General features: G+C 37.8%; 2 protein-coding genes across 2 annotated transcripts in view; both read left to right on the forward strand.

The window, feature by feature from the left end:
- Positions 1–26,236, forward strand: part of SYN2 (synapsin II) — a 172,855-nt gene that overhangs the window by 62,096 nt on the left and 84,523 nt on the right. The gene's annotated exons all lie outside the window — the stretch shown is intronic.
- LOC132497074 (large ribosomal subunit protein uL30-like) lies at positions 13,072–13,901 on the forward strand. The gene has a single exon (XM_060109984.1). The coding sequence runs from the start codon at positions 13,085–13,087 to the stop codon at positions 13,829–13,831; it is 747 nt and encodes a 248-aa protein (XP_059965967.1). The 5' UTR covers positions 13,072–13,084; the 3' UTR covers positions 13,832–13,901.

Below are 26,236 nucleotides of genomic sequence, written 5' to 3' on the forward strand. Positions count from 1 at the left end.
GCAGCCATCCCGTCACCCCTCACCTTCTCAGCTGTGGAAAGCCACTAAAGTAGTAACAAGCTCAAGTCACATCACTAGGTAGAGCCAGGACTAGAATACGTGTCTGACATTCTGAAGTTCATGCTTTTCTCATTATGCTATGCTGCCTTCCAGGGTGAGAAAAAGCAGGCTCGTAAGGAGGCAAATGAAGTAATCCCAATCTGAGGTGATAAGTGCCTGTGTTACCATAGCTCTTTAATTTTCTCAGTACTGATTTCAAATAGTCTCCTTATCCCATAAGCCATGAAAATGTTAGGCAAAATCCAGTGTTTGGGCATGTAAAATACATTTCTCAGGTTGCTTTTTGAACCTAGAAGTAATTTTTTTTTAAATCAGACCACGTGTGCCAATTTTTTAGTATGATAACATGATCACCATGAGGAGTGAGACTGAAGAAAAAAATAATTTCAAGGGAATATTGCTAATAGTGATTACTAGGTGCCAGACACTGTGCCAAGTGTTTTACCTGTATTGATTAATCCTCACAACAGTCCTATTGGGTAAGTAGTATTTCCTGCCAAGGCTAAGAAAGGTTTAGTAAGTTGTCTAGTATCACATGGTTCCTTAGTAGTATTTTGAACCTATATCTGTGTCATTACAAAGTCCTCGAACCTCCCTTTACACTGCTCTGGAAACAGACTGGCATCATCCTTATAGCCCAGGGAGAGATGAAGTCATGTAAGAATAACCTCCAAACCTGGCTACAGATTTCAAACAAAATTGGAATAAGGTGTTTTAGGGTTTTTGCTGTCCTAATTGTGGTGGAAGAAAATTGTTCAACCATAAGAATTTGAAGACCGATAGTTTAGAGGAAAGAATTAAATTGTAAATAGTATGAAGAAAGTAAATAGCATCACCTGTTATTGTATTTTCACTGATGAGAGGATTTATCATATCTGGATTTTAGAGCATTTTTAGACAACAAACAATGAAGTTTAGTCAAGGGTTAATCTGTACTGTTAGCCTGGTAGTACTTGGCATGTAAATGCTTGATGAATGCTCATTGAATAAACAAGTGAAAAGCTGCCTTTTATTTAAGCACACACAATTGTCTTTTCTAATGCAATGCTGTAAGTACGTCCATAATATCAAATCACAAATAGAACTACTTGAAAGGAAAATTTAATATGTAATATAACCTTCTGTTGGTTTCTGAAGGAATGAGCTATTGTTCCAGATATTTTGCATTTCTACAATAAAAATGTAGCTGAAAGATTATTTGGGTCTTCCCTGGTGGCGCAGTGGTTGAGAGTCCGCCTGCTGATGCAGAGAACGCGGGTTCGTGCCCCGGTCCGGGAAGATCCCACATGCCGCGGAGCGGCTGGGTCCGTGAGCCATGGCCACTGAGCCTGCGTGTCCCGAGCCTGTGCTCCGCAACGGGAGAGGCCACAACAGTGAGAGGCCCACGTACCACAAAAAAAAAAAAAAAGATTATTTGCTTTTTTAGCATTCCTTATTTTAGTGCACATTATCAAATTGTTCATTTTAGACGTTTGAGCTTTTAGCTTCTTCCCTTAATTTACCTTTTTTTGTTACCGAACCAAATCGCAAATGTACTGAAAGAATACTCGAGAAGAAAATTTAGTAGTGATCCGTCCTTTGTAATAGACCCAAAGAATATGTTCTGTACATTTCTGGGTTAGGAAATGTTCTGCAATTGAATTGATGATTTCTAACAGTGCTCAAGAATTAGAGGGTGAGAATCTGAGATGTATTTTTTTCAGTAGCCATCTCACCCATCCTTCTGCCACCAAATATGCCCCTCCCCCACCAATCCCCAGCCTTATACTGTGTCAGAGTGCTTGCCCGACTGTCTAAATGGATTGATTTGTAATTTATTTTCCACCTATCTGTATGCCACTCTTTCTTCAAGGCCCAACACAAGTACTATTTCCTCTAGCGAGCTGTCCTATAGCTCATGCTGTTCTTTCTTTATATGCTTCCTGGTTTGTCATTAACTTTAGTGTTTGTTCTAAGGTGTAGAACTGAAGAACCAATGGGCAGAAACTAAGGAAGGGAGAATTACGCTCCATCTATGTGTCAGGGGTCCCCAAGACCACCCCCAGGTTTGGTGATTTGCTAGGAGGGAGGATTCCCAGGCCTCAGCATATAGTCATACTCACAGCGAAGATTTATTATAGCAAAAGGATACAAAGCAGTTATCAGCTAAGGGAGAAGGTGCACAGATGAAGACTGGAGGAAAGTATGTGCAAGCTTCCCAGAGTCCTCCTTGGTGGAGTCACCCAGGATATACTTAATTCCTACAGCACACGTTGTACCAAGTGTGAAATGTTGTCTTCCAAGAGAGCTCGTTAGAGACTCAGTGCCCAAAGGTTTTACTGGGCCTGGTCACATGGGCACCCTCTGCTTAGCACATACATAATCCTAGGCCCCTTGAAGGAAAGTAGGTGTTCATCATAAACCACATTGTTTGTACTAACAGTTTAGGCACAGTGATCCATTCTTATGAATTCTGAGAATGTTGATATCCTCCTGAAATCCAGGTTCCTAGTTGCCAGCCAAGGGCCAACCTTGCAAGCAGGCATTTCTCAGTATTGCAGTCTCAGACCTGACCTGCTATGTTAACTCTTTTCTGTATGGTATTAGGAAGACTTCTAAAAAGTGCTGTCAGAAGGTGAAATAGGCTAACGTAGAAGGTAAGTATTAACTTGGTAATGAAGGCATTTACAAATAAATTGGATAGAAACCTGCATGAGACATTTTGTAGGAGATATATCCATTGCTGCTCTGCAATTCTGGGACTTTTATAGTCCCATAATATATGTTATTTTGTAGGTTCTTTGTTCCATGTGTTAGTTCCTTATTACACTGGAGAATGGCACTGGATTAGAAATCAGAAGACCTAAATTTTGACTGACTTAGGGCTTACACTTGACTTGTCTCCCTAATTTTTCTTACCTGTCTAGAAAGGACTTGAAGTTTTTGATCTCGAAGGTTCTGCCTAGCTCTCATATCTCTGCCACCTTGAGGGAGTCTGTTGGATTACTTTGATGGTTACAAAGTTCTTGATGATACTGAGGTAAATATCTACTTACATATAATGTCTAACCATTCCTGTTCTTAATTATGTCATTTGGACACATCTCCATTTTCACCTAGAATCCTTGTGACTAAGAGTCTCACCACCTGTGCCATTGGTGCTAACAAATCTTGCAGACTGAAGTTTGAGTTTAGCATCTTACCCCAGGTTGGTGGAACTGGGTCATTGAGGAATGGGAAAATTCAAGGGGAGAGCTAAGGACAATAGAAATGTTTATTTTTTCCCCCAACAATTCCCCCTTAGATTTGGAAAGTCTTCAGGTTTAGGAAAACACTCAGAAAATACTAGAAGTGCTGTATTTTTCTGGAACTCCTTATGTCCCTATAACTTCTGTTTCTGTGAACTGTCATGACTCTCCCTGAGCATAAAGAGCTTATTGGTCGGCTGCTGCTCCCAGTGAAGATGACCCTTCATCATCTGTTCCACCAGGGGTCTCTGGTTAGGATGATGCAGAGCCCAGCCACCTGCTAGTTTTAATCTGTCTGGAAACAGGAGCCCATCGGGGGTGAGGAAAACCTAACCCCTCCACCTACTTAGCAGAATTACCACAACATCTGAATTGTACCCCCATGTGTTGCCAATACTCAACCAAGTAGAAAATGACCAAAGCTAGGGAGCAAGAAATCCGTAGAGGCTGTGTAATGTTTTTCATGGGTTGGAGTGGGGCAGAGGAGAACACTGGGATCGTCCTTTGTCCAGAGATGTCTCTTCTCGCTGATGTAATTCAGAAATCCTATTTATGGCATCCCTATTAGATAATCATCAGGTTTTAATTAAAACTATTCCTTGATCAGGAGTTTATTTCTGCCCCTTGAGGTAATCCGTTGGGTCACCTTGGTTTTTTGTGTTTGTTTGGGGGTTTTGTTTATTTGTTTTTGTTTTGTTTTTTTGATCGTGCTGGGAGGCTTGTGGGATCTTAGTTCCCCCACCAGGGACTGAACCCGGGGCCTTGGTAGTGAAAGCGCAGAGTCCTAACCACTGGACCGCCACTGAATTCCCCATTGGGTCACTTTGAATATTATTTATAATGTTAAGGTGAATGCTGCTTCCCTATAATATCTTCTCATTTCTAATTTTCTTAATTATGTCTCTTGATGTCACTCAGACTACTCCATTATTTTGTGAAGGGCCTTTCAAAATTTTAAAGAGTTTTATTCTCTTTTTGTTAATTGCTGTTCTCTTGTACTCTGCAGATGCCTCTGGAAATTGTAATCCATTAAATCCATATGCAAATTAATCAGATTCTTTCCTCCTGCACAGTGAATCAGATGAGAATCTAGAAGGGATCATAGATTTTAGAGCAATCCTGGGTGAATTGTGTTAAACACAACTGCAGCCTATAGGAAGCCTAAGGGCATGAGGTGTCCAGGGGAATTAGGGGGAAATAGTTGGAGAGTGGCAGAGGGTGTAGAAAGGTAGACAAGGTGTCCTAGCAGTTGCTTGTTACCTGAAGATGAGTGGGGGACAGGAGGAAATCCTGGGCTGGATTCAAGAGTCCTGGATCTTGCCTTGGTTCCTGACAAGTTCTGTAATTCTGGGCAGTCACTTCCAGTGCTTAATTTTCTTATCTATAGTGTGAGGTAGTTAAATTAGAGAATTTAATAAGCACTAGGTAGCCTGAAAGCACTATAGGCTGTGATTACCAGGAAATAGACTGACTGCATTTAAAGAAAACTTCTGCCTAGACTTGGCCTCCAGGGGACACATATCTTTGACACTAGCGAATGTAATCCCAAACTTTCTTTTGTCCTTTTGACGGGCCCCTTGGTCCTTATGGGTTATAAAATTAACAGCTCCTTAAGAGATCTTTACCCAGAACTGATGAAGAAAGGAAGTCTCTGGCTGTGGCCTTCAGAAAACTTAAGCCATTTTACTGCAAATGTGTTGTTATTTATAAAGGACCATGAGGAAACTCTAGCTTGTCTCTGAATAGCTAGGCAGCACTTGCCAGGTTTGGGGTAGACTTTATGACCATGTAACTGAAACAGGACATACCCAAGGTCCCATGGAAGCGTTAAATACAAACAGTGAGTTCATGTGAGTTAGAGGACTCAAAAAGAAAGATGACACAATGGGGCAGAACGAATATTGAATTGAGAGTCTGAGGACTTAAGTTTAAGTCCTGGCTCTGCCACATACTTAACAATAAGCCCTTGAACTACTGAGTTTACTTCTCTGTGCCTCCGGATCTTCAGCTTTAAAATAAGATAGTTGGACTATCTTTCAAGTTTTATTAACTGCAACTTAGCAACTCAGAAATAAGGGACTAGAGCTGGAAGCCCCTGGACAGAAGGTCATGTGGGATGACAGCAGGGATAGCAGGATGTTCCTGGGCAAGAGCCTGAAAATGGAGCTTTACTTACAATTGTACTTTGGCCTAGTTGAAGTCAAGGTGCTGTATCTGATTGCACCCCTGACCGACTGGCCAGGTAGTGCTTTTCTAACTTTTCCTTCACGGATATCCCAAATGACAGAGGAAGATGAACCTCAAAGTTTTGTGGGAGAGGGGAACAGTATAGCACTAAACAGTTTACTTCAAGTTGAGTGATAGATGTATATTTTAAATGTTATATTAAGACAAGGTCAAGTAAATTTTAAAAAATCTATTCCATAATATATTTCTTTTTTTTAATATCAACATTGTGTTTTAAATTATTTTTAGGGAAAAGAAAATTAAAAACTTATTTCCTCTGTCTCTTCCCCTCATAATCTTGGTAGATAGGTTAAGTTTGGAATAACGATAAACATTAAACTGTCTTTAGTAGTTTATCTTCAGAGGAGACATTGACGAGGACTTTCATTTTATATTTTTATATTGAATTTATTACCAGTATATACTCAAAAAAAGCAGGATTTTAAAAAATAACCACCTTTCTGCCCAAAAATCATTGCATAAAATTGGTACTGCAGGAAGAATCTCTGTGCACATTCTGTGGAGATAAGTACTTTGGACACATTATTCTAATTTAAGGAGCGTGGGACTAGGGGAAGGAGATGACAACTTTGCCCTAATCTTCCTTCAGAAATATTTTGACAGTTTAGGCTGAGTGATAACTTTTAATGTTTCCCAAACTGTTTACTGTGATATGTATGGTCAAGTTTGATTATTTCCACTGGGTAGGTATGGTGAGGAAGTATGATTGTTACAGTATTTTTGAGAGGCAGCATGATGTAACAGGACAAGGACTGGGTTTTGGATTTTTTAAAAAAATCTATATGCAAAAACCAAAACCAAAAAAACTTGAGTTCTATTTATGTGTTATGAGGTCTTGGCAAGATATCTAACTTCTGTGAACTTCCATGGCTTTATTCAGAGATGATCCCTACCCCCCTTTAGGGTTGTTGTGAAAATTAAGTAAGATATGTATAAGTACCCAGCATAGCACTTAGCACTTAGCACTTGGCATTTAAATACTTAAATGTTTTTTTCCTTGCTTCTTTCTTCTTATTGAGGAAACACTTTATTCCTTTCAAAGAGCTTTCATATTCAAGGTCTGTTTTGTGATCCTCACAGCTCAAGTGATCTCATCCTTATTTTATAAGTGAGACCCTACACAGGGAAGGTGACTTATCTGAGATCACTTCCTATGTAAGCAGAAGAACTAGGACTTGAAGCCATGCCTTTTGATTTGTCACAGGGCTCTTATTTTGTACTTAATTTGGGGGGATTTTTTAAAAACTTAAATTGGATTATGGGTATTAATTATGCTATGTATTTACTTCTGTCAAAATAATGAAACATCAAGATTTAGTGGGAACTTAACAGTGGTCTAGCCTCTATATTTTGCCCATGACTCACCTCTGCTTGCTGATTACTGGAATAGAGGGCTTGACCATCAAATGTAAGGCAGCAGCTTATGGGGAGTTAGGGAAAGAGATTGTTGGGCCAGAATCTGAGGTGATTTCAGAATAATCTTTTACGTTTCTTCATCAGTACCAAAGAACCACTGGAGCTCTGTGAGTAGCTCTATAATATTTTTACTTTTCCCCCATTTTCATTAGTATTCTCACCAGGGGTCCTATGTGACTCTCCTTCTCCAAGGTCTGTTGGCCATCCTGATGACCTTCTCTCCTGCAGGGTCCCTTTGACCTTGAACTTATCACTTATCCCCTTTGGGCCTCTGTGTCTTCATTAGTAAAGTAAGACTAAAGTAATCTTTAAGTTTCTTTCCAGCTCTAATGCTCTGTGATGCCATTGTCCAGAAGCTCTGCTGAATGGTGGAACAAGTTATGTATCACATTTCATTGTCATAGAAGCCAAATTGGTTTATTAAACAGGCTCTGGAGAATTAAAACTTTTTAATCCAAGCCCCAGATGTAGTGGGTATATTAGTATTGGTGGTCTTTATGGGTTTTTATCCAAGGATACTTTGGACATAGGAATGGTGATGTTTTTTGGTGTCAGTTGAGAGATGAAAGCTAGGAAAAGGTGATTGACTTCATTAGACACATTTTGACAGTGTGATTTTATTCTCAAAGCATACCCCAGCATGTGAGTTATTTTTATCTCATGTGGGTTAGAGTTTAGGGCTTGTTCCTATTCCCTGGGGAGGCAGGTAGACAGTTTAATGATGGCTCTGCCTGCCAGGACATTTGGTCTTAATAATAGGCTCAAATTTTCCTTTGTTCCATTGGGAACTTAAATCATTTCAAGGAAACTTGGTAGTAAAAATACTTTGATGTGGGGAAAAATAAGTACCTTTAGCTGAAATCCATTTGCTGTCATCATTGACCCTGAGCGTATTGTTCTCATTTCCACATCAGTATCTTTTGTTTCTGAGTGTCCTGCCCCTCTTTGCTGATATCCTTACTATATACCCTAACTGTTCTAATAAACTTTTCCAAACGCCCACTCCCATTCCCTTCCCCCAACTGCCCTTTCTCCTTTCTCTGAAATTTTATAGGAAGCCTCTGCAATGCAATGTAATGATTAGTTATCTACTGTCTTATATTATTATCTCATTGTTTTATTCGTGTTCATTTTGTCCCCTTAAATTATTTGCTTCTTGAAATCAGGAGCAATCTTTATTCATCTCTGTAATCCTAACGTTGCTGAATTGGCCCCAGGGGGAAAAAAAGTATAGAGGAAGGAGTAAAAGACTGTAAAGGAACTTAACATTTATTGAATTGATGCCCAGTACTAGGTATATGTACCTTATAGTTTATTTTAAATTTTTTATATTAGCCTAAAGGTTGGAAATATTAGGTCCATTTTACTCCTGAAGAGACTTGGCCTCAGAGAGGTTGAGTAGTAGGAGTCAGAGGTAGTGTGGAGTCACAGTATTTAGTATTAAATCACTCTTCTCTGCCATTCACTTATTGCATTATCACAGTAAGTTACTTAACCTTTCTGAGCTTCAGTTTCAAGATGGGGATGATACCTACCCTACTGGGTATTTGTGAACCTTAAGGAGAAAGATAATGTAGATAAAGAGCCTTTGGATGTATGGCCTGTAGACCGTCTATAAAGGAGACATATTTGAATGTAGAATGAACAGGACTTCCTACTGGATTAGTTGTGGTACACAGGGAGAGAAAAAAATGAAACATGACTCCCAGGTATCTATCTTGAACTACTGAGAAGATAATGATATAATTTACAGACAATCTGGCACACTGGAAGAAAAACAGTTGTGGAAGGGGAGTGTTGCGTTTGATGTTGAGATCTTGAATAGGCAATTGACTATGCAATTCTAGAGCTCAGAGGAGAGATCTGAGACCAAGATACAGTATAGAATCTGGGAGTTAGTAGCACACATGTGGTACCTGAGGCCCTTCGGTGGAAGAGCGAGAACAGAAGTAGATGACCTACATTCTCAACAACTGCAACAGTCAAAGGTAAGTAGAGGATAACCCAGCAAAGATGACTGAAAAAAAGGCAGCCACATAGGTTGGAGAATCAGGAAAGTACAGTGTCACTGAAGCCAAGGGAAAAAAACACTTCAAGCAATTTGTCTGTACATGATGTCTTCTCTTTCTCACCTTCCATTTACTCTTCAACTCAGTACACTCTGGCTTCTGCACCATCCCCTTCAACTGTACTAAAATGACTCTTTTACAAGGACCAGCACTCCTAACTGGACAAATTTAGTGGGCATTTCGCTCTCCTCATTGAACTTGCCCTGTCAGCAGCATTCAGCACAGCTGGCCATTTCCTCTTTCTTTCCCCTACCCCAGTGGCTGTTCTTTTGGAGTACCTTTCCCAGTTATTCCCACGCTACCTGATCCCTAAATGTTGGCATTCCTCAGGCTCTGTAAATTATTTTCTAGGGTTATCTCAACCAATGCTGTAGATTTTATACTATCTTGATCTTATAACTTCCAAATTTTTATTTCTGGTAAGACCTGTCCTTTGAGTTTCAATTATCTGCATGACATCTCCACTTACATGTCTTATATTCATGTCCAAAACAGAGCCCTTAAATATTTTCGCCTTGAAACCTGTCTCTTCCTCAACACTTCTTTTCCCATCTTAATAAATAATACCACCATCTAATCATTCAAGCTAAAACTTTGGGATGAGCTTTGACTCTTTCTCCCTCATTCTTGACATCTAATCTAACAGCAGATCAAATATGTTCTGTCTCCAGAATTTCTCACATCACCTCATTTCACTTTGGTCCAGGTCACTATCAGTTTTCAACTAGACTTTTGAAGTAGCCTCCTATCTACTCTTCCTACTTCCTACTTGTCTTCTTGTGATGCTTTCTCCATACAGCAGGGAAAGAGAACCCTTAAAAATATAAATATGATTGAGCATGTATGAGTTAAAGATGAAATTAGTCACTTTCACATTAAAGGGCAGATTCTTTTTGGCTCCTTCAGAATCCTACAGCAGGTTGGGGGTGGCTTGGAAGAGAACCCAGGTGTCCAGAGAACCAGTCCAGAGCACTAGAAGGACATTCTCACTAATCTGATTCCAAGTGACATTTTCTCAAAGTTAAATAAAAAGAAAGTACATGGCTTTTCTGTTTATTCTGTTAATTATAAGACTTCTGCTATTAGATTTGTATTATAAAATTCAGTTGTGATCATCAGCTTCTGCTTAGGTCTGAGGGCTCAGTGCCTTTAATGAAGTTGGTTCTTACTACCAGTGGAGTGATAACTTCTTTACTGAGAATCAGTTCAAAAAATATTTTCTCAATACCTTCTCTGTATTAGATTTTAAGTGTACAAAAATGAATAAGGTATAGTATCTGTTCTAAAAGATTTGCAGTCTAGTAAAGGAGATAGGATATATTAAACATTAGCTATAATAGATGCATGTAAAGAGGGCTATAGGAGAAGGGACAGGAATGAATGATTCGGTTCATGGCTAAATGGAGTGAGGAGGACCTAACAGAGGAGTTGATATTTGAACTAGATCATAAAGAATGAATCTGAGTTTGCCGTAACAGGAAGAGGGTATTTAGGAAGAGAAAATGCCCATAGGTGTAAGAATACATCAGAGGATGACTTGGAAATGTCTCATAAAAGTGCACAGTGACTCTAGATCCAAGAGGAAAGAAATTGTGCACCAGAAGATGGAGACTCTGATGAAACAGGAATAAAGAAAGGAGAAGAGTGTGTCAAGCTAAGAAGAATTGCCCAAGTCAGGAAGGAAGTTAAGAGTTGCTTCAGTGAGAATGATGGAGTGAAGACCTCTGACAGTCCTCTCCATAAAACCAGTGAGAGTAGTGGCAAAAATTGTCAGAATCAACTTTGTCAAAACTATGGAAATTAACTAAAGGCCTGCAGCAATCCATAGAGCATTTAAGAAATGGCTAAATCTCAATAAGAAGAGAAAGTCTTGTGGTGTTGTAACTTGCCCTATTCCAATCCTCACTTCCCAGCTCCACTGTAGCCTTAAAAACCAATAGCCTACAATCACCATTAAAACCAGCAGACTGTCAGCCACTGGATGGGCAGAATGAGGATGGAGTTCCTTCAAAGCCCCATTCCCAGAGAATTATCATCATTTGACTTGTCTTATGGTTGGTTCCCTGTAAGACTTCACTTGCAAGGCTTGCCTGATTGGAAAATTGCCCAGTGAGAAAAGCCTTCTCCCTGGGGGCATTTGGTAAAAGCAATCAGTGGGGGGGCTTCCCTGGTGGCGCAGTGGTTGGGAGTCCACCTGCCGATGCAGGGGACGCGGGTTCGTGCCCCGGTCTGGGAGGATCCCGCATGCCGCGGAGCAGCTAGGCCCATGAGCCATGGCTGCTGAGCCTGCGCATCCGGAGCCTGTGCTCCGCGACGGGAGAGGCCAAAACAGTGAGAGGCCCGCATACCGCAAAAAAAAAAAAAGCAATCAGTGGCAGTTTAACATCATGGCTGCTTGAGGTGAAAGAAACTTAAAAGGGAAAGTTCGGGAATGAGATGTCCATAAAGGACTTTGAAAAGCTCTGACACATTTCTGGGAACCTAGAAGGCCATGCACATATGCAGGGCTGCTTGCATATACCAGAAATACCTGAGAAGGCCCTAATCTCTTACCTCTAGCTGACATGAGGCTTAGTACAAACAGGATGTATAGGCTAGATCAGAGTTGTAAACAGCCTGGCTGAGTTTTGAAGTCCTTCCCCAAAACACACAGATCCTCAGCAAAGACTAGGAGACATATTGGTTCTAGGCATTTAAGGAAATCTCCAATCATTAGGAGACCACTAAGCTAACCAATCAGTGACTTCACTGGCCACACAAAACAAAGAGTACAGATGTTCATCAAAGTCACTAAACAAACAAACAGTAGAAAACAGCAGCAGCAACAACAACTAACCCTGGAGACATGAGAGATTCTGATTTCTAGAGTTGCCACATTATATTATTTAAAATGTCTGCTTTTCAAAAAAAACTTGCAAGACATGCGAATAAGCAGAAAAGTATGGGCCATTCACAAGGGGAGAAAAAAAGCACTCAGTAGAAACTATCCCTGAAGAACCCCAGTTGTGGGACATCTAATAGACAAACACTTTAGTCAGCTATTTTAAATATTTTTTTAAATTAATTTTTGTTTTATTTATTTATTAATTTTTGGCTGTGTTGGGTCTTCGTTGCTACGCAGGCTTTTCTCTGGTTGCAGCTAGTGGGGGCTACTCTTCATTGCAGTGCGCGGGCTTCTCACTGCAGTGGCTTCTCTTGTTGCGGAGCATGGGCTGTAGGTGCACGGGCTTCAGTAGTTGTGGCACGCAGCCTCAGTAGTTGTGGTGCACGTGGCATGTGTGATCTTCCTGGACCAGGGCTTGAACCCGTGTCCCCTGCATTGGCAGGCAGATTCTTAACCACTGCGCCATCAGGGAAGCCCTAAATATGGTTAAATAACTAAAGCTAATTATGTTTAAAGAATTAAAGGAAAAGATGAGGATGATGTCTCCCCAAATAGGGAATAATAAAAAGATAGAAAATGCATGTGCAAGCCATGTGTGTGTGTATACACATATAAAGAAATTCTGCAGCTTAAAAGCACAGTAACTGAAATGAAAAATTCACTAGAGAGGTTCAATGGCAGATTTAAGCAAGCATAAATCAGTGAACTTGAAGATTGGTCAAATGAAATTATACAGTCTAGGGAACTGAACTTGAAGATTGGTCAGTTGAAGTTATACAGTCTGGGGAACAGAAATAAAAAAGAAAGAAGAAAAATGAACAGAGCCTCAGAGTCTTGTGGAGCATCAACAAGTTTACCAACGTAAACATAATGGGCATTCTTAAAGGTAAGAGAAAAAGGAACAGAAAGAATGTTTGAAGAAATAAAGCCAGAAAACTTCTCAAATTTAAAGAAATACATGAATTTATACATTCAGGAAGCTCAAAAAATTCCAAGTAGGGTAAACTCTTAAAAGAGATCTACACCTTGACACATCATAATCCAATTGTTGAAAGCCAAACCCAAAGACAATCTTGAAAGTGGCAAAAGAGAAGTGACTCATCAGTTTATAAGGGATCATTAAAAAGATTAACAGCTTATTTTTCATCAGAAATGATGAAGGCTCTTTCCTGGCTGGAACCATGGAGGCTGCTAAGGAGAAGAAAAAAAAGGTTCCTGCTGTGCCAGAAACCCTTAAGAAAAAGCGAAAGAATTTCGCAGAGCTTAAGATCAAGCACCTGAGAAAGAAATTTGCCCAGAAGATGCTTCGAAAGGCAAGGAGGAAGCTTATCTATGAAAAAGCTAAGCACTATCACAAGGAATACCGGCAGATGTACAGAACGGAAATTCGAATGGCTAGGATGGCAAGAAAAGCTGGCAACTTCTACGTACCCGCAGAACCCAAACTGGCATTTGTCATCAGGATCAGAGGTATCAATGGTGTGAGCCCAAAGGTTCGAAAGGTGTTGCAGCTTCTTCGCCTCCGTCAGATTTTCAATGGCACCTTTGTGAAGCTCAACAAGGCCTCAATTAACATGCTGAGAATTGTGGAACCATACATTGCATGGGGGTACCCAAACCTGAAGTCAGTAAATGAATTGATCTACAAGCGTGGTTATGGCAAAATCAACAAGAAGCGAATTGCCCTGACAGATAACGTGTTGATTGCTCGATCTCTTGGCAAATACGGTATTATCTGCATGGAGGATCTGATTCATGAGATCTATACTGTTGGAAAACGTTTCAAAGAAGCAAACAACTTCCTGTGGCCCTTCAAATTGTCTTCTCCACGAGGTGGAATGAAGAAAAAGACCACCCATTTTGTAGAAGGTGGAGATGCTGGCAACAGGGAAGACCAGATCAACAGACTTATAAGAAGGATGAACTAAGGTATCTACCATGATTATATTTGTAATCTGGTCAGTTAATAAACAGTGACTGCTTTCAAATTGAAAAAAAAAAAAAGAAAGAAATGATGAAGGTCAGAAGACAGTGGGATGACACATTAAAAATATTAAAAGAAAGAATGTGAATCAAGAACTCAATATCCAACATTATTCTTCAAAAATGGAGAAAATAAGGTATTCCCAGATAAACAAAAATGACAGAATTTATTGCTAGCAATACTTATAAATTTGTGTTGGTGAGCATATAATATATAAAGATATACTTTGTATGATAATAACAGCACAAAGGATTGGGGGAAGAGAATGGAGCTATATAGGAGCAAAGTTTCTATATACTATTGCAATTAAGTTGATATTAATCCAAACAAGATTTACAAATTAAGATGTTAATTGTAAACCCCTGGGCAATGACTAAGAAAATATTTTTTTAAAGTAAAAGAAATGACAATGGTATTAAAATGGTACAGTAGACAGTACATATTTTGCATAAAAGAAGATAATAATGAAGGAATAAAGGGACAAAAAAATACATAAGATATAGAGAAAACAAGTAAGAAAATGGCAGATGCAAATCCTATTTTAACAGTAATTGCATTAAGCATTAATAAATTAAACACTCCAATCAAGAGGCAGATAATTTCAGAATGAATTTTTTTAAAAAAACATGATTCAACTATATGCTATCTACAAGAGATACACTTTAGATTCAAAGTCACATATAGGTTAAAAGTTAAAACCATGAAAAATACATACCATGTAAATAGTAACCAAATGAGAGCTGGAGTAGCTATACTAATAGATGAAATAGACTTTAGACAAAAATTGTTACTAGATCTCTAGTAAGACAAAGAAGGACATTATATATTGATTAAAGGTTATTCTGTCAATAAAATGTAATTATAAACATATATGCACCTACATATACAGGACCTGAAAAAAAAATGAAACAGACAGAATTGAAGGGAGAAATTGACAAGTCAACAGTAATACTTGAGGACTTAAGTACTTCAGTTTCAAAAATGAATATATCGTTATAAAGCAAAAACTAACACACCATTGTAAAGCAGTTATACTCTAATAAAGATGTTAAAAAAATGAATATATCATCTGAACAGATCAATAAAGGAAACACAGGACTTGAATGATTCTAGAAACCAGCTAGACCTAACAGAAACCTGTAGAACACTTTGCCCAAGGATAGCTAAATGTCCATTTTTCTCAAATGCACGTTAACCATTAATGAAGATAGACCATAAGTTAGTTCATAAAGCAAGTCTCAGTAAATTTTAAAGATTTAAATCATACCTGTGTGATTTTCAACATGTTCTTCAACTTTAGTGAAGTGAAATTAGAAATCAATAACAGAAGGAAATCTAAGAAATTCACAAATATGTGGAAATTAAACAACATGTTTTAAAATAACCAATGAGTTAAAGCAGACATCACAACAAAAATTAGAAATTACTTTTAAGTTTAATGAAAACAAAAACACAGTGTACCAGAATTTATGGGATGTAGTTAAAACAGTGCTTAGAGGGAAATTTATGGCTATGCACACCTATATTTAAAAAGGATGATTTTAAATCAGTAACCTAACCCTTAACTTTAAAAAACTAGAAAAGAAGAGCAAACTAAATTCAAAGCAAGCAGAAGGAAGAAAATGAAGATTAGAGTGGAAAGAAATGAAATAGAGAATAGAAAAACAATAGAGAAAAATTATTGAAACCACAAGTTGGTTCTTCAGAAAGATCAAGAAAATCGACAAAGCTTTAGCTAGACTGACCAAGGAAAACAAAAGATAGAAGACTCAGCTGACTAAAATCAAGAATGAAAAAGGGGACATTACTGTTGATCTAAGAGAAATAAAAAGGGTTATGGGGGAATACTATGAACTTTTATATGCCACTATAATAGATAACCTAGTTAAAAATGGACAAATTCCAGGAAAGACAGAGTGCTGAAACTGACTCAAGAAGAAATAAAATATCTAAAGAGACCCATAAATCAGAGATTTAATTAATAATAATAATTTCAGGGCTTCTCTGGGTGGCACAGTGGTTGAGAGTCTGCCTGCTGATGCAGAGGACACAGGTTCGTGCCCCGGTCCGGGAGGATCCCACATGCCGCGGAGTGGCTGGGGCCGTGAGCCATGGCCGCTGAGCCTGCGTGTCCGGAGCTTGTGCTCCGCAACGGGAGAGGCCACAACAGGGAGAGGCCTGCATACCTCAAAAATAATAATAATAATAATAATTTCAAATCCGACAAAGTAAAGCCAGGATCAGATAGCTTCACTGGTGATTTCTAGCAGACATTTAAAAAAGAATTAACACTGATTCTTCACAAACTCTTTCAAAAAATATGAGAAGGGAACATTTTCTAACTCAATTCATGAGGCCAATATTACCCTGATACCAAACCCAGATAACACATTACAAGAAAACTACAGACCAATATGTATATATGCACACAAACATCCTCAGCAAAATAATAGCAAATTGAATTCAGCACTATATAAAAAGGATTATACATCATGACCAAATGGGATATATCCCAGGAATGTAAGGTTAGTTCAACATTGCAAAAAATCAGTCAATGTAATATATCATATTAACAGAATAAAAGATAAAACCCCACATGATTATCTCAGTAGACACAGAAAAAGCCTTTGACAAAATCCAACACCTTTTCAAGATAAAAACACTCAACAACGTAGGAATCAAAGGGAATTTCTACAACCTGATAAAAGGAATCTATAAAAACAAAAACAAAAAAACCCCAGCTAACCTCATACTAATGGTGAAAGAATGAAAGCTTTCCTCCTAAGATCAGGAACACAATAAGGATGTCCACTCTTACCATTTTCTACTCAACTTTTTACTGGAATTTCTAGCTGGGGCAATTAGGCAAGAAGAAGAAAGAAAAGACATCCAGGTTGGAAAGGAAAAATTCAGTTGTGTTTTTATATGCTAGCAATGAATAATCTGAAAATGAAATTTAGAGAACAATTTCATTTATAACAGCATCAAAAGTGATAAAATACTCCGGAATAAATTTAACAAAAGTGCAAGACTTGAAAACTGCAAAACACTGTTGAAAGAAATTAAAGATCTAAATAAATGAAAATTCATTACATGCTCATGGATTGGAAGACATTGTTAAGATGGCATTACTCTTCATATCATTCTTTGGATTCAATGCAATCCATATCCAAATTCCTTCTGGCTTTTTTAAAGGTATTAAGAAGCTGATTTTAATATCATATGGAAATTCGAGGGACCCAGAATAGCCAAAACAATTTTAAAAAGGACAGTTGGAGGAATCACAAGTCCTGATTTCAAAAGTTGCTTCAAAGCTTGATTACAAAGCTACTGAGATCAAAACAGTGTGGAACTGACATTAGACAGACATATGGATCAATGAAATAGAATTCATTGTCCAGAAACTAAACCCATACATCTATGGTCAGTTGATTTTCAACAAGGATGCAAAGACAATTCAATGGGGGAAGGAAGAGTATGGTCAATAATTGATGCTAGCACAACTAAATATCCACATGCAAAAGAACTAGATTGGACCTTTGCCTCACACTATATGAAAAACTAACTCAAAATGGTCAGGGACTCAAGTATAAAAGCTAAAAACTATAAGAATCTTAGAAGAAACTATACGTGTTAGTCTTTGTGACCTTGGATTAGACAGTCTTTTTTTTCTTTTAGATACAGTGCCAAAAGCACAAGTAATAAAAGAAAAAAATTGATAACTTTCATCAAGATTAAAACATGTTTGTGCTTCACAGGACACTATCAATAAAGTGAAAAGACAACCCACCGAATGGGAGAAAATATTGACAAATGATTTATCTGATAAACATCTAATAAATAGAATATGAAAAGAACTCTTAAAATTCGAAAATGAAAAGTCAACGCAATGAAAAAAATGTTCAAAGGATTTGAATAGACGTTTCTCTAAAGAACATAAACACATGACCAACAAGTAGATGAAAAGTCTTATGAGGACGTTGTCCTGATGGAGTAAAGAGCATTGAGGGAACAGGTGAGATTTTAGCTGGCCGATAAAATGGGATAAAATGAAGCCATAAAGAAGATGAAGAAGCTCTTTATGTACTGATATGGAACAATTTCTAAGATATCTTTTTAAATTTAAAAAGAGATGAAGTACAAAGAGTATATACAGTCTGTTACCATTTGCATAAAAAGAGGAAAAATTATAAATTCAATTACTTACATAAGCATAGAATATCTCTGGAAAGAGGCAAAGAAGCTGAAAACATTTGTTGCCTTTGGGATGGGACCCATATAGATGGGACAGTGGTGGGGGATGTGGAAGACTTTTTTTACTGTAATAACTGTCAGCATGTTACAGGAGATTTTAAAGATTCCTCCCATTATATAACTAGGCCCTTGATAACCTACAGTTAAAATATCATTTTTAATCATTGCTAGGCCCTCAAAAACATAATGGAAGTCTCTAAACTCCCCTTCTTCATATCTGTCCATGAATTTTTTTTTTAAAGGAAAAATCAAGTGGGTGCAAACTGAATTGGGAAAAAGAAAAAGAGCTGTGGAATGAAATTAGAAATCAACCACAGGAAGAAAACTGGAAAAATCACAAATCTGTGGAGACTGGAAAACATGCCAATGAATAACTCCTGGGTCAACAAAGAAATCAAAGGAGAAGTTTAAAAATTACCTGAAGACAAATGAAAATATGACTTAGCAAAATCTATGGGATACGGAAGAAACGGTACTAAGAGGGCAGTTTATAGCAATACCACCTCAAGAAATCCACATCAAGAAACAAGAAAAATCTCAAATAAACAATCTAATCTTACACCTAAAGGGACTAGAAATGAAAGAACAAAGACCAAATTGTAGAAGGAAGGAAATAATAAAGATCAGAGCAGAAATAAATGAAATAGAGATTAAGAAGACAGTAGAAAAGATCAATGAAACTAAAATCTGGTTCTTTGAAAAGATCAACAAAACTGACAAACCACTGGCAAGATTCACTAAGAAAAAAGAAATGATCAAAAAACAAGACCACTGTCTCACACCATACACAATAATTAACTCAAAATGGATAAAAGACTTGAATATAAGACCTGAATATAAGGGACTTCCCTGGTGGTGCATTGGTTAGGAATCTGCCTGCCAATGCAGAGGACACAGGTTCAGTCCCTAGTCCGGGAAGATCCCACATGCCGTGGAGCAACTAAGCTTGTGTGCCACAACTACAGAACCTGCACTCTAGAGCCCGCGAGCCACAACTAATGAGCCCACACGCCACAACTACTGAAGCCCGCACGCCTAGAGCCCATGCTCCACAACAAGAGAAGCCACCACAATGAGAAACCCATGCACTGCAACGAAGAGTAGCTCCTGCTCGCCACAACTAGAGAAAGCCCATGCCCAACAACGAAGACACAACGCAGCCAAAAAAAAAAAAAAAAGATTCAGAAAAAGATCTGAATATAAGACCAATGGCTATTCACTAAGAAAAAAAAATCAGAAATGAAAGAGAAGAAATAACATATACCACAGAACTAGAAAGGATTATAGGGGAATATTATGAACAGCTATACACCAACAAATTGGACAACCTACAAGAAATGAACAAATTTTTAGAATCATACAACCTTCCAAGACCCAATCAGGAAGGAACAGAAAATCTGAAAAGACTAATCACTAGCACAGAGATTGAAACAGTAATCAAAAAGCTCCCAAAAGGACTTCCCTGGTAGTGCAGTGGTTAAGAATCCGCCTGCCAATGCAGGGGACACAGGTTCGATCCCTGGTTCAGGAAGATTCCACATGCCACAGAGCAACTAAGCCCATGAGCTACAACGACTGAGCCTGTGTGCCGCAACTACTGAAGCCCGTGTGCCTAGAGCCCGTGTTCTACAGTGAGAATTGCCACCGCAATGAGAAGCCTGCGCACCGCAGCGAAGAGTAGCCCCCGCTTGTCGCAACTAGAGAAAGTCTGTGCACAGAAACAAAGACACAACACAGCCAAAATTAAATTAAAAAAAAAAAAAAGCTCCCCAAAAAACAAAAGCCCAGGACCAGACTGCTTCCCAGGTGAATTCTACCAAACATTCAAAGAATATTTAATACCTAGCCTTCTCAAACTATTTCAAAAAATTAAAGAGAATGGAACAATTCCTAACTCATTTCATGAGGCAAACATCACCCTGATACCAAAACCAGAAAAAGTCAACACAAAAAAGAAAATTACAGGTCAGTATCTCTGATGAACATAGATATAAAAATGCTTAACAAAATATTAGCAAACTGAATTCAACAAAACATCCAAAAGATCATACACCGTGGGTAAGTGGGATTTATTCCAGGGATGCAAGAATGATTCAACATCTGCAAATCAATCAACATGATACCCCATGTTAACAAGATGAAGGATAAAAACTTTCATCTTGTTGTTGATCATGTCAGTAGATACAGAAAAAGAATTTGACAAGATTCAACACCCATTTATTATAAAAACTCTCATAAAGTGAGTATAGAAGGGATGTACCTCAACATAATAAAAGCCATGTATGACAAACCCACAGTAAACATCATACTCAATGGTGAAATATTGAAAGCTATCCCTCTAAGGTCAGGAACAAGACAAGGATGTTCACTCTCACTATTCTTGTTCAACATAGGAAGCCCTAGACAGAGTAATTGTGCAACAAAAAGAAATGAAAGGAATCCAAGTTGGAAAGGAAGAGGTAAAATTGTCACTATTTGCGGATGACATGATTTTATATATAAAAAACCCTCAAGATTCTACCAAAAAAACTATTAGAAATACTAAATGAATAATGTTGATGGATACAAAATCAATATACAGAAATCTGTTGCATTCCTATATGTTAACAGTGAGCTAGCAGAAAGAAAAATTAAGAAATCAATCCTACTTACAACTGCAATGAAAAGAATAAAATACCTAGGAATAAATTTATTAAGGAAGTGAAAGACCATTACGCTGAAAACTATAAGACATTGTTCAAAAATATTGAAGAAGACACAAATAAATGTAAAGATATTCCATGCTCATGGATTGGAAGAGTTAATGTTGTCAAAATGTCCTTATTGGGCCTCCCTGGTGGCGCAAGTGGTTGAGAGTCCGCCTGCCGATGCAGGGGATACGGGTTCGTGCCCCGGTCTGGGAGGATCCCATATGCCGCGGAGCGGCTGGGCCCGTGAGCCATGGCCGCTGAGCCTGTGCGTCCGGAGCCTGCGTGTCCAGAGCCTGTGCTCCGCAACGGGGGAGGCCACAACAGTGAGAGGCCCGCATACCGCAAAAAAAAAAAAAAAAAAAAATGTCCTTATTACCTAAAGCAATCTACAGATTCAGTGCAATCCCTATCAGAATCCCAAAGACATTTTCACAGAAATAGAACAAAAAATTCTAAAATTTATATGGAACCACAAAGACCCTGAATATCCAAAGCAGTCCTGAGAAAAAAAAATAACAAAGCTGGAGGTATTATACTTCCTGATTTCAAACTATACTACAAAGCCATAGCAATCAAAACAGCATGGTACCAGCAGAAACAGATACATATCAATGGAACAGAATTGAGAGCCCAGAAATAAACTCATGCATCTATGGGCAAATAATTTACTACAGAGGAGCAAAGAACAGACAATCAAGAAAGTATAGGCTCTTCGATAAATGGCATTGGGAAAGCTGGACAGTCACATGCAAAAAATAAAAAAGAAACAAACAAAAAAAAAAACAAGACCACTATCTCACACTATACACAACAGTTAACTCAAAATGGATCAAAGACTTGAATATAAGACCTGAAACCATAAAACTCCTAAAAGAAAACATAGGCAGTATGCTCTTTGACATTAGTCTTAGCAATATCTTTCTAGATATGTCTCCTCAGGCAAGGGAAACAAAAGCAAAAGTAAACAAATGGGATTACATCAAACTGAAAAGCTTCTGCACAGTAAAGAAAACCATCAATAAAAGACAGCCTATGGGGCTTCCCTGGTGGCACAGTGGTTGAGAGTCCGCCTGCCGATGCAGGGGACACGGGTTCGTGCCCCGGGCCGGGAAGATCCCACATGCCGCGGAGCGGCTGGACCTGTGAGCCATGGCCGCTGAGCCTGCGCGTCCGGAGCCTGTGCTCCGCAATGGGAGAGGCCACAGCACTGAGAGGCCCGTGTACCACAAAAAAAAAAAAAAAAAAAAAGACAGCCTATGAAACTGGAGAAGATATTTGCAGATGATATATCTGATAAGAGACTAATACTTCAAAAATATAAAGAATTCTTACAACTCAACAACAAAAACAACCCAATTTTAAAATGGGCAGAAGAGCTGAATAGACATTTTTCCAAAGAAGGTATACAGATCACCAACAGGCACATGAAAAGATATAAAATATCACTAATTATTAGGAAAGTGCAAATCAAAACAACAATGAGATATCACCTCCCACCTGTCAGAATGGCTATTATCAAAAACGGCAATAAGTAACAAGTGTTGGTAAGGATGTGGAGAAAAAGGAACCCTCATACGGTGTTGTTGGGAATGTAAATCAGTGCAGCTACAATGGAAGACAATGTGGAGATTCCTCAAAAAATTAAGAATCTGACTACCATATAATCCAGCTATCCCACTTCTGGGTATTCATCCAAAGACTATGAAAACACTAATCCAAAAAGATATCTGCACCCCCCATGTTCATCAGTGGCATTCATGATATACAAGATATGAAAACAATCTAAGTGCCCATTGACAGATGACAAAGAAGATGTCACACACACACACACAAACACACACACACACAGCTGAATACTATTCAGCCATAAGAATGATGAAATCATGCCATTTGTGACAACATGGATGGACCTTAAAGTATTATGCTAAGTGAAAAAAGTCGAATGGAGAGAGACAAAAACTGCATGATTTCACTCACATATAGAATATAAAAAATTAAGAAAACAAACAAAAGAAAACAAATGAACAAACCGACAAAAACACATAGATACAGAGAACGGAGTAGTGGTTACCACAGTGGAAGGGTGGGGGGAAAGGCATAATGGGTAAAGAGGAGCAACTGTATGGTGACAAGATGGAAAATAAATTTTTGATGGTGAGCACGTTGTAGGTATACAGAAATAGAAATATAATGCTATACACATGAAACATATAATGTTATAAATCAGTGTTATGTCAATTACAAAATAATTTTTAAAAATTGAAAGAAAAAGTTTAAAAGTGAATGCAAGCTAAATTTGAGTGCAAGCAATAAATGAACCTGAAAGTTGGATTAGCCTTGGGAAGAATGTTAATATCAACACTGGGATGCACAGACTAAACCTTCTGTCCTCTGAAAGGTGGATGCTGACCCTGAAACTTTACTGCTGACTCACATTAAGATAATATCTCAAAGGACACTAAAATGGTAAGATTGGTCACACACTCCCCTCCTCCTTCCCAACTTCCCAAATGCAAAGCCTCTTTGGGAGGAAAACATCCTTAATTTAGGTTTTCAGGATTTCCACAGTTGAAGTTCAACCAAATATGAGCTCACAATCAAAGATTACTAAACATACGAGGAAGCAAGGCACCATGAGTGAGACAATCATAAATAACAAACATCCAATTCAGACTCCCAAGGATTTCAGATATTAGAACTTGCAAGTAAAGAAAGTAAAATCTTTATGAAGGACATGTTTAAGGAAATATAATAAGAAATTACCAGAAAGATTTGGAAAAAAATCCAAATAGAACTTTTAGAAATAAAAATTCTTATCATTGAAAAAATACTCAATATATTGGATTGATCCATTGACAGATGAATGGATAAAGAAGGTGTGGTACATACATAGAATGGAATATTACTCAGCTGTAAAAAGAATGAAATAATGCCATTTGCAGCAACATGGGTGGATCTAGAGATTATCATGCTAAGTGAAGTAAGTCAGACAAAGACAAATATCATATGATATCACTCCTATGTGGAATCTAAAAAAATGATACAAGTGAACTTATTTACAAAACAGAAACAGACTCACAGAAAACAAACTTAGGGTTACCAAAGCGGGGGGAGGAGGTTGCGATTAACATATACACACTATATATATAAAATAGATATTCTATATATAAAATAGATAATCAACAAGGACCTACTGTGTAGCACAGGGAACTCTACTCAATACTCTGTAATACTCTATATTGGAAAAGAATCTCAAAAAGAATAGATATATGTATATGTATAACTAAATCAATTTGCTGTACACCTGAAACTAACATGACATTGTAAATCAAATATACTCCAATATAAAATTTTTGTAAAAAGAAAAATAATAAGGCTTCAAGGTTCTGTGTTTGTGTTTGAGATACTTCACAAGAGTGGTAGGGAGAGAGCAGATGTCAGTCTGGCCCATAGTAGACTCTTAGTAAACACATGCTGAACTCAACTGAGACATGCAATAGTGATTTGAAAAGTTAAATAATGCAGTACAAGAATTAAACAGAAAAGGCAAACCGTCAGTGAAAAAAAAAATGAATTGGATTGAACAGCAGATTAAATACAGCTGTGAAGAAAATTAATGATTTAGAATGTTGATCTAAAGAAATTGCCTAAAATAAAGGACACAGACAAGGAGATGGAAAATATGAAAGAGAAGCTATGTGATATGGAGAATAGAATTAAAGATCTAAAATACATCTAAATTGATGTCCCAGAGATGAAGAGATAAAAGAGAGGCATTATCTGAAAAGATAATAGTAAGAATTTGAGCTGATAAAAAAATCTGCAGAGGAATCACAAAACAGGATTTTTTTAAATACTAAAAAAAAAAAGAAAAAAAAAAACCAACCCAAAATCTTACACCTATACACATTGTAGTGGAACTAGAATACTAAAGAAAAAGAGAATATCTTTGAAACAACCAGAATTTAAGTGATAAAAGAACTACAGTTAGACTTGTAGGCAGCAACGTCTTTACAAATACTTCATTTGTTTCTTTGGGCCATATAGTGGGATTGCAGTTCTCTATTCCTTGAAGTTAAGTGTAGCATGTGACTTTCTTTGATGAATGAGATGTGAATAAAAATGATGTCACTCCCTGAAGGACCTGTATGTGAGTCAGCACTTCCATTTTTCCTGTCTAAGCTATTATGGAAGCATGTGCCAAGACAGAACCTTTAAAAGTCTGAGTCCCTGGGTGACTGTGAGGGACAGGACCTTCTGTAACTTGTGTAGAAAACGTAGTGTGAGCACAAAATAAACTTGCGTTTTGTTAAGCCACAGAGCTTGGGGGATTGTTTATTACTGAAGCAAAACCTAGCCTATCCTACTTGATACAGATAATAGACTTCTCAAAAGTGATAATAAGAGCCAGAAGAACTGAAATGGTATTTCCAAAGTGCTGAGAGAATATAACTGACAATTTAGAATTATGTATGAATAATGACTAATACTTATTTAGAATTTACAATGTGTGAAATACAGTTATAAGAGCTTTATATTAATTCATTGAATCCTCACGACAACTCTCTGAAGTAAATGCTATTATTATCCTCATTTTACAGATGAGGAAACTGAGAACAGAGAAGTGAGGTGAATTTCCTTAAGTCTACAATTAGTAACTAACAGAACAGGGATCCAAACTCAGGTAGTCTGTCTTTCAAGAATGAGAGTGAACCATCTAGCAGAGCTTTGTTTAAGGAACTTCAGGAATAAAGAAAGCAAAAATCCCAGAAGGAAAGTCTGAGATGTAAGAAAGAGAGGTGAGCAAAGAAATGAATAAACTTTTCTCTGTAAGTCTAAATGAACATTGTAAAAAAAATAATGTATAATTATGGAATTTAAAAAAGACAATTAAAGGGACTTCCCTGGTGGCACAGTGGTTAAGACTCCATGCTCCCAATGCAGGGGGCCTGGGTTCGATCCTTGGTCAGGGAACTAGATCCCACATGCATGCCACAACTAAGAGTTCACATGCCACAACTAAGGAGCCCACTTGCCACAACCGAGACCCAGCGCAAACAAACAAATAAATAAATATTTAAAAAAAAAAGACAAAATCCCAGACAACAATAGCATGTCAGACTAAAGGGGGATAATTGAAGTATTCTAAGGTTGTGTTTCTCCATGGTATTGCATCACTTGGGAGCTTAGAAATGCAGAATGCAAGGCTTACCTCACACTTAATTGGAATCTGCATTTTAACACTCCCCAAATGATTCACATGTACACTAAAGACTGAGAAGCACTCTTCCAACATCCATGAATTGTTGGGATGGAGATTATGATATCAACTAACTTCAAATGTACTTAAAGTCAACAATATAATTTCAAGAATAATCACTAAAAAAATAATTAGCATGTATATA

This window comes from Mesoplodon densirostris, chromosome 10 (genome assembly GCF_025265405.1).
Source record: "Mesoplodon densirostris isolate mMesDen1 chromosome 10, mMesDen1 primary haplotype, whole genome shotgun sequence".
NCBI classification, from domain to species: Eukaryota; Metazoa; Chordata; class Mammalia; order Artiodactyla; family Ziphiidae; genus Mesoplodon; species Mesoplodon densirostris.

Bases quoted from the DNA above. Each gene is read 5' to 3' on its own strand.
- LOC132497074 (XM_060109984.1), top strand. From the start codon at position 13,085: ATGGAGGCTGCTAAGGAGAAGAAAAAAAAGGTTCCTGCTGTGCCAGAA.